The sequence below is a fragment of the Cystoisospora suis genome, assembly GCF_002600585.1.
Source record: "Cystoisospora suis strain Wien I chromosome Unknown contig_6374, whole genome shotgun sequence".
Taxonomy (NCBI): domain Eukaryota; phylum Apicomplexa; class Conoidasida; order Eucoccidiorida; family Sarcocystidae; genus Cystoisospora; species Cystoisospora suis.
The window spans coordinates 2729-16070 of NW_027159163.1; the positions used below are offsets into that span (position 1 = coordinate 2729).

Genomic DNA, 13342 nt, shown 5'->3' on the forward strand with positions numbered 1-13342 from the left:
AGCGAGGGAGAGACAGAGAGAGAGAGAGAAGACTTTCCTCTTTCTTCTTGTTAAAGGACGTCCAGGACAAGTTGAAAGAGAAAGACAGATTCTCCATTGGGGCGTTTCTAGATGTAGCGACGAGATATACATCTCTATATACATAGGGATAGGTATGAATATATCTGTAGATATACGTATATTCCATATATACCTCAATGAGATGTAAATAGAGATTGCATGCGATGGTTTGCATGCGCATGCGTGAGAACAACAAGGGAGATTTGCACGTTCTTCCTTCCTTGTTTATGGCTTTTCCTTCTTTTCAAGATGATAGATAGATGGGTTAAATTTCCTGTCCTCCTACGCCTTTTTCGCTTTTCTTTCTCTTTGCTATTTTCTCGTCGTTCATACAAGGGACCTCCATGACGCTGAAGAAAGAGGAGAAGAAGAAGAGTATCAGGAGTAGACATCTTCTTTCTTTCTCTGTTTCTTCTTTTTCTTCTTCTGTGCTCTTCTCGATGAATGACCGAATCTTTTAGAATTTCTCTTCGAGCAGCAAATGAAGGGACGGCTCACAGGGAGAAGAACAAGGCGGAGACGTTTGCGACTCTCTCGAAAGCCCTTCTTTCTTTTTTTCTTTCTCGCTCTCTCTTTCATCTTTCCAAAGCGAAAGCACAGAGAGAGAGAGAGATAGAGAGAGAGAGCGCAAGTCCTTTGTCTTTTGTCTGCTGTCTCAGCTTTTTACCCTCTCTTTTTCTCTCCTTCTCCGCGGAGACGGGCATTCGCGACGAACTGCTCGGAGAGAAGAACGGAGGAGAAATAGAAAGAAAAAGACAAGAAGAAGAAGAAGGAGAGAGATTTCTGAATCTTTCTCATCGATAGACAACGAAGCGCCCAAGAAGAAGTAGAAGAGAAAGGAGGAAAAGAAGAAGAAGAAGAAGAAAGCAAGCTTGTATCTTTCTTTCCTCTCGGTCTCTTTCCTCTTTTTGACTTCTCGTCCGTCGTATCAAGATGAAGTTGAGAAAACGAGGAACCTCGTCTTTCTCTTCTTCTCTCTTTTCTGCTTTTTCTCTTCTTTCTTCTTTTCGCATTTACCTCGCTTTCTTATCTAATCCTTTCTTTCTTATGAAAGTCTAAGGAAGAACAACGAAGAGCAAGACAGAAGAAGAAGAAGAAGAAAGGAAAGAGAAGCAGAGAAGAGAAAAAGAAGAAAAGAGAAGAATAGCGGAGCAGAAGAGGAGAAGATCTTTTTCTTTCTATGTAAAGAGGTCGTTTCAGAGAGAGACGCAAGAGACGTCTAGAAGCGACGAAGAATGGAGAGTTGTGCTAACGAGGCAGCAAACTATCCTTATCCTCCCCCTTCTCCTCCTTTTCATCTCTCTTCTTCTTCTTCTTCTTCTCTCTTTCTTCAGCAGGCTCAGCACCATGCAGCAAAGCAACTAGACGAGAAAGAGAGAGGGGAGAGGAAGAAAAAGAAGAAGAGAGAAATCTCTTTCTCTTCTTCTTCCTCTTCCCTTCTTCCTTTCAGACTCGAGAAAGGACAGAACACCCACACACAAAGACATCTCCCTCTCTCCGACCACGAAGAAGAAGAAGAACAAAGAAGAGAAGAAGAAGAAGAAGAAGAAGAAGAAAAAGAAAAAGAAAAAGATAGATTTCCTTCTCCTGCTTTTAGTGGTCGTGGGAGTGCAAGTCTTCTTTCTCACGAGAAGAAGAAGGACGAAAGGGGAAATCTTGAAGAGAAAGAATCTCGCCTTTCTTCTTCTTCTTCTCTTGTTCATCCTTCTCCATCTCTTTATAAGCCTTTCATCCATCGCGAAGAAATTTCTTTCCTAAGCGAATTGCGACGACGACAGTGCGTACCTCTCTATACGTCTTTACATCGCTTTCCTTTTCCTTATCTTAATCTTTCTTCATCTTCTTCTCCTCTCTCTTCTTCTTCTTCCTTCTCTTCATTGCGGAGATCTTCTTCTCGTCGGAGAGACACTCGTGAAGAGAAGCCCCACCGGTCTTCTCTGCTTTCTTCTTCTTTTCTGCAAATCTTGCCTTTCTACAAAGACAAAGATGCAAAGGAAGAAGAGAAGAAAGAGAACAGAAGAGCTGAAGGTGTAAGAGATGAAGAGATAAAAAGAAGAGATCACATCTCTGATAGGAGTACAGAAAGAGAAAGAAGAAGAGAAGAAGAAGGCCACGAGAAGAGAGAGAAGCGCTGTGAAAAGGAAGAAGAAGAAGAAGAAAAGATCGGAGAGAAAGAAAGAGTGAAGAAGATCAGGGAGAAGAGTTTAGTATGTCTTGACGATAAGGAGAGCTCGGACAGAAAGAAGAAATCTTCTCTATCTTCGCTTCTTTCTTCTTCTACCTTCCTTGGATGGGTCTCTTCTTCTTTCTCCAGTTCTTCTTCTTCTTCTTTTTCCTCATCGTCTTTATCTATGAAAAGAGGAAACCCAGGAATTCTCCATGGAGGCGAAAAAGATACTTCTCAGTATATCCAAGACAAGGAAGAAGAAGAAGAGAAGATGGACAAGAAGAAGAAAGAAAAAGAATTGGGAGCTCTTTCTCTTTCTCATCTCCCGGTAAAGGAAGAGAAACAAGAAGAGATAGACACACTAGACTCGTCTCCGCAACCTCCTCGCTCACATCCTTCTTCTTCTTTCTCTTCTTCTTCTTCTTCTTTCTCTTCTTCTTCTACTTTCTCTTCTTCTTCTCCTTTTATGAGGAGATCTCTGATGCTCTGGCCAGATAGTCGTGTGTACTGCGGAGATGTCTTTGCTTCCTCCTTTCGTCATGGGTGTGGCTTTGCGCTCTATGGAAGAGGAAGAGGAGCAGGAGGTATCAACAGAAGAAGAAGAAAAGAAGAAGAAAGACAAAGAGGAAGAAAAGAAAGAGAAAGAGAAGGTCTGCATGATAACGAAGAGGAAGAAGAAGAAGAAGGGAACGGAGAGAAGAGGAAGAGGAGATTCTTTATTCCTCGTATTCTTCATCCTTATTCTTCTTCTTCTTCATCTCTTCGCTCCTCGTGTGCTTCTGCCTCTTCTTCTCTTCGAATTCGTCGTCCTCTTTATCAACATGGCGGTCGATATGAACGCTGTCGCCGTCGTTCTGCCGTAGAGTGGGGGAGAGGAAGAAGAAGGAGAAGAAGAAGAGATCGGTTTCTCGAGAGACGACAAAAAAAGAAGATTTCTCCTACATGTTGTCTTGACTATGAAGAAGATGAAGAGGACTGGAGTTCTTTATCTTTACTGAGAGGTATCGGGAGCCTTCAAAAGCTTCCTGTGGTGTATGTACACCCCATGGATTCTTGCTATTGTTCTTCCACACCTGCCTCTTTGTCTTCTTCTTCTCCTCCTGGTGTCTATCTTCCTCATCGTCGATGTTTTGCTCCTTCTCTTTTCTATCCCAACGTTCACCAAGCAGAACAAGAAACAACAGAAGGACAGAAAAATCCATGGCAAGAGAGAATTCTCCTCAAGGAAGAAGAAGAAGAAGAGAAGAAGAAGAATGGCGATGAAAGAATGGAGGAGAAGAAGAAGAAGAAAGATGAAGGAAAGACGAAAACAGAAAGAAGAAGAAAAGAAAGAAGAGGTGAGTCTAATAGTGATAGTAGTGACGTAGATAAGAATGAAGAAGAAGAAGAAGAGAGAGAAATGAAGAGTGCTAATGAAAAAGAAGAGAGAGAAAACTCCACTCAAGGGAGGATAATGTTGGAAGGGAGATCTTCTTCTCTCTTGTCTCACTTTCATCGTAATGGTGCTTTTAAAGAGAGATATCGTCAGTGTTCTTCTTATCATCCCCGTCATAACGAGGGGAAGGTTCGTTTTCGCCATCCAAACGGTCCCTCTCTTCCTCCTCGCCATTTCTCTCGCAGTGTTGTCGTCTATCGAAGAACTTCTCCGTCGAGCTGTTCTTCTGCTTCTTCTTTTAGCCGATCCGAAGTCATTCCTGCGGGCTATTGCGGCCAGTGGAACTTAGACAAGAGAAGTGGCTGGGGTGTATGTACACGTGGCGTCGGGAGCTTCGATCTAACCAAGTATGAAGGGCAGTGGAAAGATGACTTTAAAGACGGCTCAGGTGTAGAGACACTCCGTCATAGTGTGCGATATGTCGGACAGTTTAAAAGAGGTTTACGAGAGGGGAGAGGAGTCCTCTTTCAACCTAATGGATCTCTTTATGCAGGTGTCTGGAGTCAGGGTGTCCTTGTGCAACAGGAAAGTCTCTTCGCTTCTCTCATTCGAAAACGATTGATGTGTATACAGCAAGAAGATGAAGAAGAAACAAGGAAAAGCATGAAGATGAACGTGAGAAGAAAGGAAGAAAGAGAAGACACATACACACAAGAAAAAGAAGACGAGAAGGAGGAGGAGAAGAAGGAGATGAGAGAAGGTGACAGATGTCATGACAAAAAAGAAGAAGAAGGGAGGAGAGAACAGAGAGAAAAGAAAGAAGGTGCCGATGTGTCTCGAGAAGGTCTTGAAAAGACAGAAGAAGAGAAAGAAAGAAGAGAAGAGAGAGAAGAAGAAGGGCAAGAAAGTAGATCTTCTTCGTCTCCTCTCTCTTCTTCTTCTACTCCCCATGGAAGGACTTGTGTGCCTGAACCTCTTCGTCTCTCGAAAGGTGAAGGACATGAAAAAGAGGAAGAACAGAGAGAAGACCTCCCTTCTTCTTCTTCTCCTTCTTTTCTTCCTCTTTATCACTCTAAAAGATATACATCAAGAAAAGTATATCTTCTTTCTCCTCGCTGCTATTCCGACGCCTCCGGTTACCATGAGGCTCGAGAAGAAGAAAGACTAAGAAGAAGAAGAAGGAGAAGAAGAAGAAGAAGAGTGAGAAACAAGCAGGAAGAAGAAGAAGATGGTGACCGTGGTAGGAGGAGTAGCCATCAAGACAGGAAGGAATACTTTTCTGAAGATTTCGAACTAGACGAGCGATCGAATGTGTCTTCCTACATGGAAGACGGACAGAAGAAGAACTATCTTGACAAGATAGAGGCCTATTCTTCAACAGAAGGAAAGAGAGAAGATGACAAAGAAGAGCTTTCTTCTTCCTCTCTACAGCGTTTTGATCGTCGTGATATGATACAACACTCCGGGTGTATAGACACTGGAAGGAAGAGTTTCGATATGTCCCCTAATCAGTCTGTGACATCTCCCTCTCCTGTAGAGAATTGCGATAAAGCCATCGAGAAGACGATACATCGGACAGAGGCTTCTCTCGTGAAAGACACAGATACCATAAGAGAGAGAAAAGAACAGGAGAAGGAGAAGAAGAAGAAGACACGAGATAATGAAAAAGAAGAAGAAGAAGCAGAAGGTAAAGAGAGCAAGGCTGTCGGGGTGGCGTTAGGGAAGAGCAATCAAAGTCACCCTAGGATGAAGAATGAGAGAGAAGGGGAGAACAAGAAGAAGAAGAAGAGAGAGAAAGAAGATCTCTCTTTTTCTTCAGAATTTCTTTATCATAACAGCCGTCTTAAGAATCTTGACTCCGATCAAGAAGACGGTGAAAGAGAGGAGGAGGAGAAGAAGAGGAAAGAGAGAGAGAAGAAAGAAGAGCATGTAGAAGAGGCAGAAGAAGAAGAAGGTTACAAGTCTGTGTATAATTACGAGTACTTTCATAGTCATGAGAAAGTGTTAGGAGAGATAAATCGAATCTCCACAGCTTGGTGTTGCATCGACTGGGATGTGGAAGAGCTCCTCCATTTCTTCGATTGTCTTGGCCTTCCTATGCATATCAAAAGGCTCTTCAAACATGAAGATGTGGATGGATATACCTTTCTACAACTTACTGACACCGATCTCTCTAAATTACACTCTCTCTCTTCTTCTCCCTCCTCTTCTTCTTCTTCGTCTTTGGGTTTGAGCTGGGGAGAGAGAAGATTTCTTCTTCTCGTGAGAGGGCTCCTTCTCAAGCTTCGGCATCGATACATCTCTCAGGAGGAGGAGAAGAAGAAGAATCTCTTCTTTCTCGAGAAGACCGCCGCGATAGATGAGAGAACGGAAAGGAGAAGAAAGAGAACAGACAATCCACGATCTTCTCTTCCTCGACAGCAAGAGAGCATAAACTGCCATTCTGCTTCTTCTTCTTCTTCTCTCACTTCGGTTCCTCGCCATCTCTATCAGCCTTATCAGCATCCTCATCTTCTTCCTCCTTCTCCTTTTCTTGCGGGGCATGCAAATCTTCTTCATAGGAGAAATGACTATGCTGACCTGTTCGATCAACTTGCTTTATCAGGCCTCTCATCAGAGGAGAGAATTTCTCAATCCTTAGAAATCCCTGCGTGCGAGTTGGAAATTGAAGGAAGAATAGGAGAAGGAGGTTACAGTCGGGTCTATCGAGCGAGGTGGAGATACACTAGAACTCTTGAAGATCTTCAGGCGAAGCAAGACAGATCAAACATCTCTCTTTATGAACAGAGAAGAAGAAGAAAAGAAGGAGAAGAAGAAAGGAGGTCTTTTGACTCTTCCCTCGGTCAGGCGTTTTCCTCTATCCCTACTAGACGAAAGAAAGAGATAAAGGGTGAGAAGAAGAAGGAGAAGATGCGAGACCACTTCGGGAGATATTTAGAGGGGGGAGATGGAAGAGAGGAAGAAGAAGAAAGAAGAAGAAGAGAATTCGCGACTTCTCCTACGCATTCAGTTGGTCTTAAGAAAGATGTAAATAGAACATATCTCCCCTTCATAAAGACAGAAGAAGAGAGAATCTATCAGCAGATCTCTTCTTCATCTTTACCATGTGCCTATCCATATCCGTCTTCTTCTTATCCTCTTTACCCATACCTTCCTTTCTATCCTTATCTTCTCCCACAGATACCTTCTTCTTCTCCTCCTCCTCCTCCATCTGCATCTCACCTCCATCATACACCTTCTACTTCTTCTTCTTTTCTTCTTCGTCGTCATCGAGCTCTCGCAAATCTCTCTTCTTCTTCTGCTGCTGCAGATCAAGAAGAAGAAGAAAGCGTCTTTCCTTTGGATGGGTCTACTTCAAACATTCCTCCCTCTGCCTCCTATCGTCAATCCATCTCTTTCACTCCTTTTGCTTATCCTTATCCGTTCTTTCCTTACTTCTTGCATCATGCTTTTGATCCTTTTTCTTCTTTCTCTCTTCATCCTGGTAAATATTCATCTTTTCCTCGATTCTCTGGACCTTTCTCTTCTTCTCCGTCGTCTCTTGCTTCCCTGCCCTACTCCTATTCTCATAGAGGAACAAGAGGAAGAGCTCCAGAAGAAGAAGAAGAAGCAGGAGAGATAGACGCAAGAAGAAAGAGAACAAATGAAGAAGAAGAGAGAAGAGCTTACATGGGTTCTCTCTTTCATGCGCACCCCGCAGCATCTCTCTTCTATCCAGAAGAGAAGAAGAAAGACCCTGAGAGAGAAGAAGACCTATCCAGAGGAGGAGGAGAAGAAGAAGAAGATATGAAGGTCTCGATAAAGGTCTTTCGACAAAGAGATATGAAGCTTCTACAGAAGAACTTCTCTTCCGAGTTGGCTCTTCTCTCTAAGCTCTCTCATCCCAATATCGTGATGCTCTTAGGTATTGTATTGAAACCTCCTATGCACGGCTTAGTTATGGAGTATGTAGAGAATGGGTCTCTCTATGATCTTCTTCACAAGCATCGCATACAGCTATCTCTTATCGAAATAATACAGATCGCAAGAGATATCTGTCTCGGCTGCTCTTATCTTCACCATAACGGCATTCTCCACTGCGATCTTAAGAGCTCCAATGTTCTTCTTGGGAAACAAGGCGAAGTCAAACTGTGCGATTTCGGCTTATCTACGGTTCTATCGCTTGAGAATGAAGAATACCATTCCTTCTTTACTTCCTCTTCCTCTTCGAAAGGATTCCAGTATCCTTATTCGACTATAGAGAAAGATGAAGAAGAAGAAGAAGAGGAAGACAAGAAGAATAGGAGGATGAGGAGGAGAAGAGAAAGAGAAAGAGAAAGAAGAAGATTGATAGGTGGAAGAGAAGAAGATAAAGATGAGGACAGTGAAGGCAGTGATGACTCTTTTTCAGAGTCGGTAAGAACGGGAGGAGGAGAAGAAGAAGAAGAGAGAAGAAGAAGAAGATGTGGTAGTGATATGGGAGAATTGAGAGGGGAGAGTAACGAGAAGAAGAAGAAGAGTCGAGTTATTTTACAGGAAGTTCATCTTGGATGTGTGGGGACGCATCACTGGATGGCACCTGAAGGTACGCCAAGATAGCTAACGCATGCAATCATACAGATATAGAAATCTAGATATGATACCGATCGATACCTCATAGGCATCGTACATACAGATAGAACAGAGGAAGAGAGAGAGAAAGGCAGGTCTGCTGCTTATAATGTGTATCTAGACATCTTCATACATCATGGATCTAAAAAGAAGAAAGATATATATACGTCGTGGTCTATGTATATCTATTCATAGATAGATATCTCTCTCTATATGTGTGGAGTGGAGGGATAGAGCCTAGACGTTGTTGCGGTGTATAGCGGGAAAGATACTTTAAAGAACGTACTACAAGGTAGAGGGTGTACATCTCTCTCTCTTCTCTAGATTCACATACTTTCCTCTATCTTCTGCTAGACTTGCCTACATGAAGACACCTTATATACATATATATATATATATATTGATGTAGATATGTGTGGTTCTAGATATATGTGTAAGGCTATATAGCCAGCCTGTTCCTCTTTCTTTCTTTCTCTTTTCTTCTTCTTTTTCTTCTTCTTTTCTGTCCTCCATCAGCATTTCTCTATCCCTCTGTCTCCCTCTTTCTTTCTTCTTTCTTTCTGCATTTTCTTTTCAGTGTTGAGAGGAGAAGGTTTCACAGTCGCATCCGACGTCTACTCTTTCGGCCTCATCCTGTGGGAGATGGTCACCCGAAAGATTCCTTATGAAAGTAAGAGAAAGAACAAGAAAAGAAAACGAAAAGAAGAAGAAGAAGGAAAGGGAGAGAAAGAATGAAGAATAGGGAGCAGGAGAAGAAGAAAAAGAAGAAGGAAGCAGGGGGTTTGCCTTGTTCCATGACTGTCTCTGTCGATACTTCAACAAGAGCAGGTGCAGGAGACTTCTTGTCTCTCCCATTTGTCTTCATCTCTCTTACCATGTCTCTCTCTGGGTCTCTCTCTCTCTCTTTGCTTCTTTTCTCCTATCTTCAATTATCTATTGTCCTATCTACCTCTCCGCCTATATATCATTGAGACTTTCACGTACTAGGAGATTCTCATCTTCTTCTTTCTTCAGACATTCCACATGGATAAAGAAAGAAAGAAAGAAATTTCTTGTGTATTTCTCTTCTTGTCGATGTCTTTGTGGGGTTCTTTCATCTTTTTTCTCTCTCTGTATTTATCTCTCTCTTAGCTATGTGGAGGTGTACTAGTTGGTTTGATATGGATAGGCACGTATGATCTGTCATGTACATATTTCTGTGTATCTCCAGAAAGTAGGCTATCAGACCTCTATCGTATCTTTTTTCTTCTTATTCTTCTATTGGAGTGTCTCTACACCTGGTCTCTCTTTTCTTCTACTAATGCTCGACCTCTACTACGCTTCTTCTTCTTCTCCTGTACTCTATCTGTGACTTGTGTAGGGATAGAGACTACCAGCTGTCTATCAAACAACTACTGAAGCTGACAAAGAAAGACACATACATATACACCCATACATATATACATACACATATATATATATATATCTGTCTAAATAGTGATATCACTGCATGTATTTACGGCACCATTTTTTGAGTGTCTGTACAGCAGACTTCTCAGCGGAAGACGACGATAAATGGGTGAATCAGCCACCTAGCGACCTAGCCTGCTAGTGAGAGTTGTAGTAATAGTAGTCGTGATTAGGATATTTAGATTTCTTGTTTTCTTCTTCTCTTCAAGATGGAATGGATTTCTTTCTCTTGTTGCTTTCTCTTTATCTTCTTTTCTTCGTTTTGTGCGAATGTGCGTGTGTTTCTATTGCGTCGTATGCTTGTAGACATGACAAGCCCGGCTCACATGATTGTAGCCGCAGGTTACGGCGGGTGTAAGGTCGACTATTCTCGCTTTCCTTATCCATTGAAGACTATTCTAGACACGTGTCTAGACACCGTTCCAGAGCATCGTCCATCATTCGCTTGGTGCGCCAAGCAGTTTCAGGAGATTCTCATTACCAACCGACAGGAGGTAGAAAGCAACCTCAACTCTCTCCTAGGTCTTAGTCAAGAAGAATAAGAAAAAGAGCAACAGGGAAAGGAGGAGCGAAGGAATACTCTCTCTCTCTCTCAGTTCAAACACGACAGATACTCGTCCAGCAAGTAGAAAAGTCACACAGAAAAAGAAAGAGTGAGAAAGAGGAAGAAAGACAAGAAGAATAAGGGGATTACGAGGTTGGAGTTGTGCTTTGACGCTTCTCCTTCTCGTCTTATATAGTGTAGTATGTCTTCTTTTTTCACTTACTTCATGAAAGGCGAAAGCTTCCTTCAGTTAGTCATTCTACTCATTCGGATGGTACGTCTATCTCTCTGTATATATAGAGAAACAGGTATGTTCACATGTATAGATATAGAGCATATAGAGACATACATAGCCAAGGTATATGTGTAGAGAGAAAGAGGAACAGACACATAGATAGAGAGAGATGTATCTCTTGACGTATGTGCTTATCTCTCTCCATATGTATGTACATATACATATATATATATATATATTTGTAGTTGTCTTTCGTCCGAAGTCGTGTATGGCTCTTATTAAAAAGAAAGAAAAAAGAAAGAGAAGAAGAAAGAGGCAAGAAAAGAAGAATTCTCCCCCTACGCTGCTGTCACCTTCCCAGGGTCTCTTACCTCTCCCTTTCTTTTTATCTTTCTTACCTCTTTCTTTCTTTATGTGTGTATGTATGTAATCTCTTCTTGGATGACTTGTGAAGTTCACCTGTGTATCTCTTGTTAGTAGAGACGCATGAAAGAAAGAAAAGAAGAGAGAGAGAGAAGATTCTTTCTCATGGAGTTGTCGTGAGAATGTCTCTTCCTCTTCTTCTTTCTTTCTCTCTCTCTTTCTTTCTTTCTTCTTTCTTTCTTTCTTTGTCTTTTCAACTTTATGAAGACTTCGTGATGAGTGAGAAAGAACGTTCTATCATTTTAGAAAGAGAAGACTTTCAGTTCACTCTAAATGTTCTATCTACATAGAGAGAGAGACTGAATAAAACACGCACATAGGCGCACTAAGACAACTGCAGCAACAGCATCATCTTGAAGAGAAGAAGAAGAGGAAGAAGAAGAAGAAGGCAGTTGAAAAGGTTTTTTTCTCCTGGGATTTCACCTCACTGGCTGAACTCTCACTATTACCACTACTACTACGACTACCCACTATGACTACTACGACTACTACTACTACCACTAAGGAGTTGAAATAGTACGAGTCATACGACTACTACTACTGCTACTACTGGTAGGACTACTCCAACTATTACGACTAAGAGAGATAGACAATAATAGTAGCGGTAGTAGCAGTAGTCGTCATGAGACTACTAGACCTAGGATTGATATGAGGGGTGAATAAGAATAGTACTACTAGTACGGGCGCATCTCCCCTATTACGACTGATACAGCAACTTCCTCTTCATCTTACTACATAAGAATAAGAAAGAATCCTCGACCTATTTTTAAACCCCCCCCTACTACTAGTAGTACTAGATGTACTGAAACTATTCTTATGGCTTACGCCTTTTTCTTGTTCATTTGTCACTCTTATGACTACAGGACCCCTCGCTACTACTTAAACGCGGGCTATTTCTAGGATTCCTCTAAACTGTCTAGGTAAGAACGAAGACGATAGACAGAGGGAGCTCCAGGTAAACCCGTGACAGAAGTCAAACAACTTAGAAAGAGAAAAGATCTATCTATAGAGAGAGAGAGAGCTAATACAGGGGAAGAAGAGGTTGAGAAGAAAAGAAAAAGAGAGAGAGAGATAGAGAGAGAGAGATGTATTTCGTTAGGATGAGGTGTAGTCATAGCAGAAGAGTGAAGGAGGAGTATGACCCGCGGAAGGTCCCATCACAGTGGTAATGGAAAAGGAGGATTAGGAGGTGGGGAATAATAGTACGTGTAGGTAGACTATAAGTAGTAGGAGTAGTAGGCGTATTATTAGTATGAAGAGTCAAACTCTATGTGTCTCAATCTCTCTCCCTCTCTCTCTCTGCGAACTTGATCGATAAGAATCGCCCCGCCACTTCCATGTGGAAGAAACCCATGACGCCGTACTTATCTCTCTATCTATCTTTACGAGAAGGATGAGGAGCGAGAAAGCTACTCTATTGATCAGGGAATATAATGTAGCTATGTGTCTATAGTAGTAGTAGTATGAGTAGTTAGTCGTCTTTCTATTTGTTTGAAGGATGTACTTGTTTCGGCTTCTGTTGAGAGAAGTAGGCAGAAGAAGAGCTCGTAGTGGGCCCGCAGTCTCTCCGGCGTCCTTGCCTCTTGTTCTTTTCGGTTTTCGTTTGCAGGGAGAAATTCGCTTCCTTCTCTTATCTTCTTCGTCGGCAGGCATCGCTCTTCTTCTTCTTCGTACTCTTCTTCTTCTTAGTCACGGTAGTCATAGTAGTAGCCGTAGTGTCATGAAGAATAGTAGGAGCACCATAGGAGTACTACTAGCACTAGTAGTAGTAGTAGTAACAGCGAGATAGGTGATAGAGGATATATATACGTATGTGTATAGACTTGCTTGACTCTTCTCTGAGGTGCCGGTGGAATTAGATGGAAGATAGATCGATAGAGGGTTGAAAGCCCCGCCCCTTGGACTCGAGAGACGGAGAAGGAGGAGAAGCGTAGCTAAAGGTGAGAGAGAAAGAGAGAAAAGGTCAGTTGTTCTTTTTCTGCTGCATGTGTAGAGTGTGGAAGCCTGGTGTATAGACACCAGACACACACACTCTCTCTCTCTCTTTTCTACTGCGAAAGGATATAACAAGGAGAAGAATGTGTATTGTCTATACATCTATCTATCTATCTACCTAACGTTGATATATATCTGTATACATTTATATCTCTATCGACTTTATACATCCTCTCTGCTCGACTTCTTTGCAACGGGAAGTGCAAAGAGATTCTTCGTACGGAGAAAGGAAAAAAAAAGACAGAGATTGAGGTGTATATACACCTCACCTCTAGTTCGTTAATCCTCATACGGTAATCTCATTCTTCCTGCTCTCTTCCCTCTTTCTTTTGTCACTGAAGTTGAATGAGCTGCAAAGATATTCTGAACTTTCTCATCTCTTCTTCTTTCTTTTCTTGTTCTTCTGTCTTTCTCTCCTGACTTTCTTTCATCCTTTTCTGTCTCTCTAGTTCTCACAATCTGAAGAAGAAAACGAAGAAGATTTCTTTTCTTTTAAAGTGAAAA

The 13342-nt window shown here is 41.9% G+C and overlaps 1 protein-coding gene across 1 annotated transcript; it reads left to right on the plus strand.

Moving 5' to 3' along the window:
* The first annotated feature begins 323 nt into the window (after positions 1-323).
* On the plus strand, positions 324-10587 carry CSUI_009938 (tyrosine kinase-like protein). The gene is made up of 3 exons (XM_068070046.1): positions 324-8166; positions 8770-8862; positions 9948-10587. Exons 1-3 carry the CDS (start codon positions 1296-1298, stop codon positions 10181-10183), a joined length of 7200 nt encoding a protein of 2399 aa, XP_067917978.1. The 5' UTR covers positions 324-1295; the 3' UTR covers positions 10184-10587.
* Positions 10588-13342: the final 2755 nt, after the last annotated feature.

Coding starts and splice junctions, on each gene's coding strand:
- CSUI_009938 (XM_068070046.1), top strand. CDS start 1,296: ATGGAGAGTTGTGCTAACGAGGCAGCAAACTATCCTTATCCTCCCCCT. Junction 8,167..8,769: donor TCACTGGATGGCACCTGAAG/GTACGCCAAGAT, acceptor TTTTCTTTTCAG/TGTTGAGAGGAGAAGGTTTC. Junction 8,863..9,947: donor CCGAAAGATTCCTTATGAAA/GTAAGAGAAAGA, acceptor GTATGCTTGTAG/ACATGACAAGCCCGGCTCAC.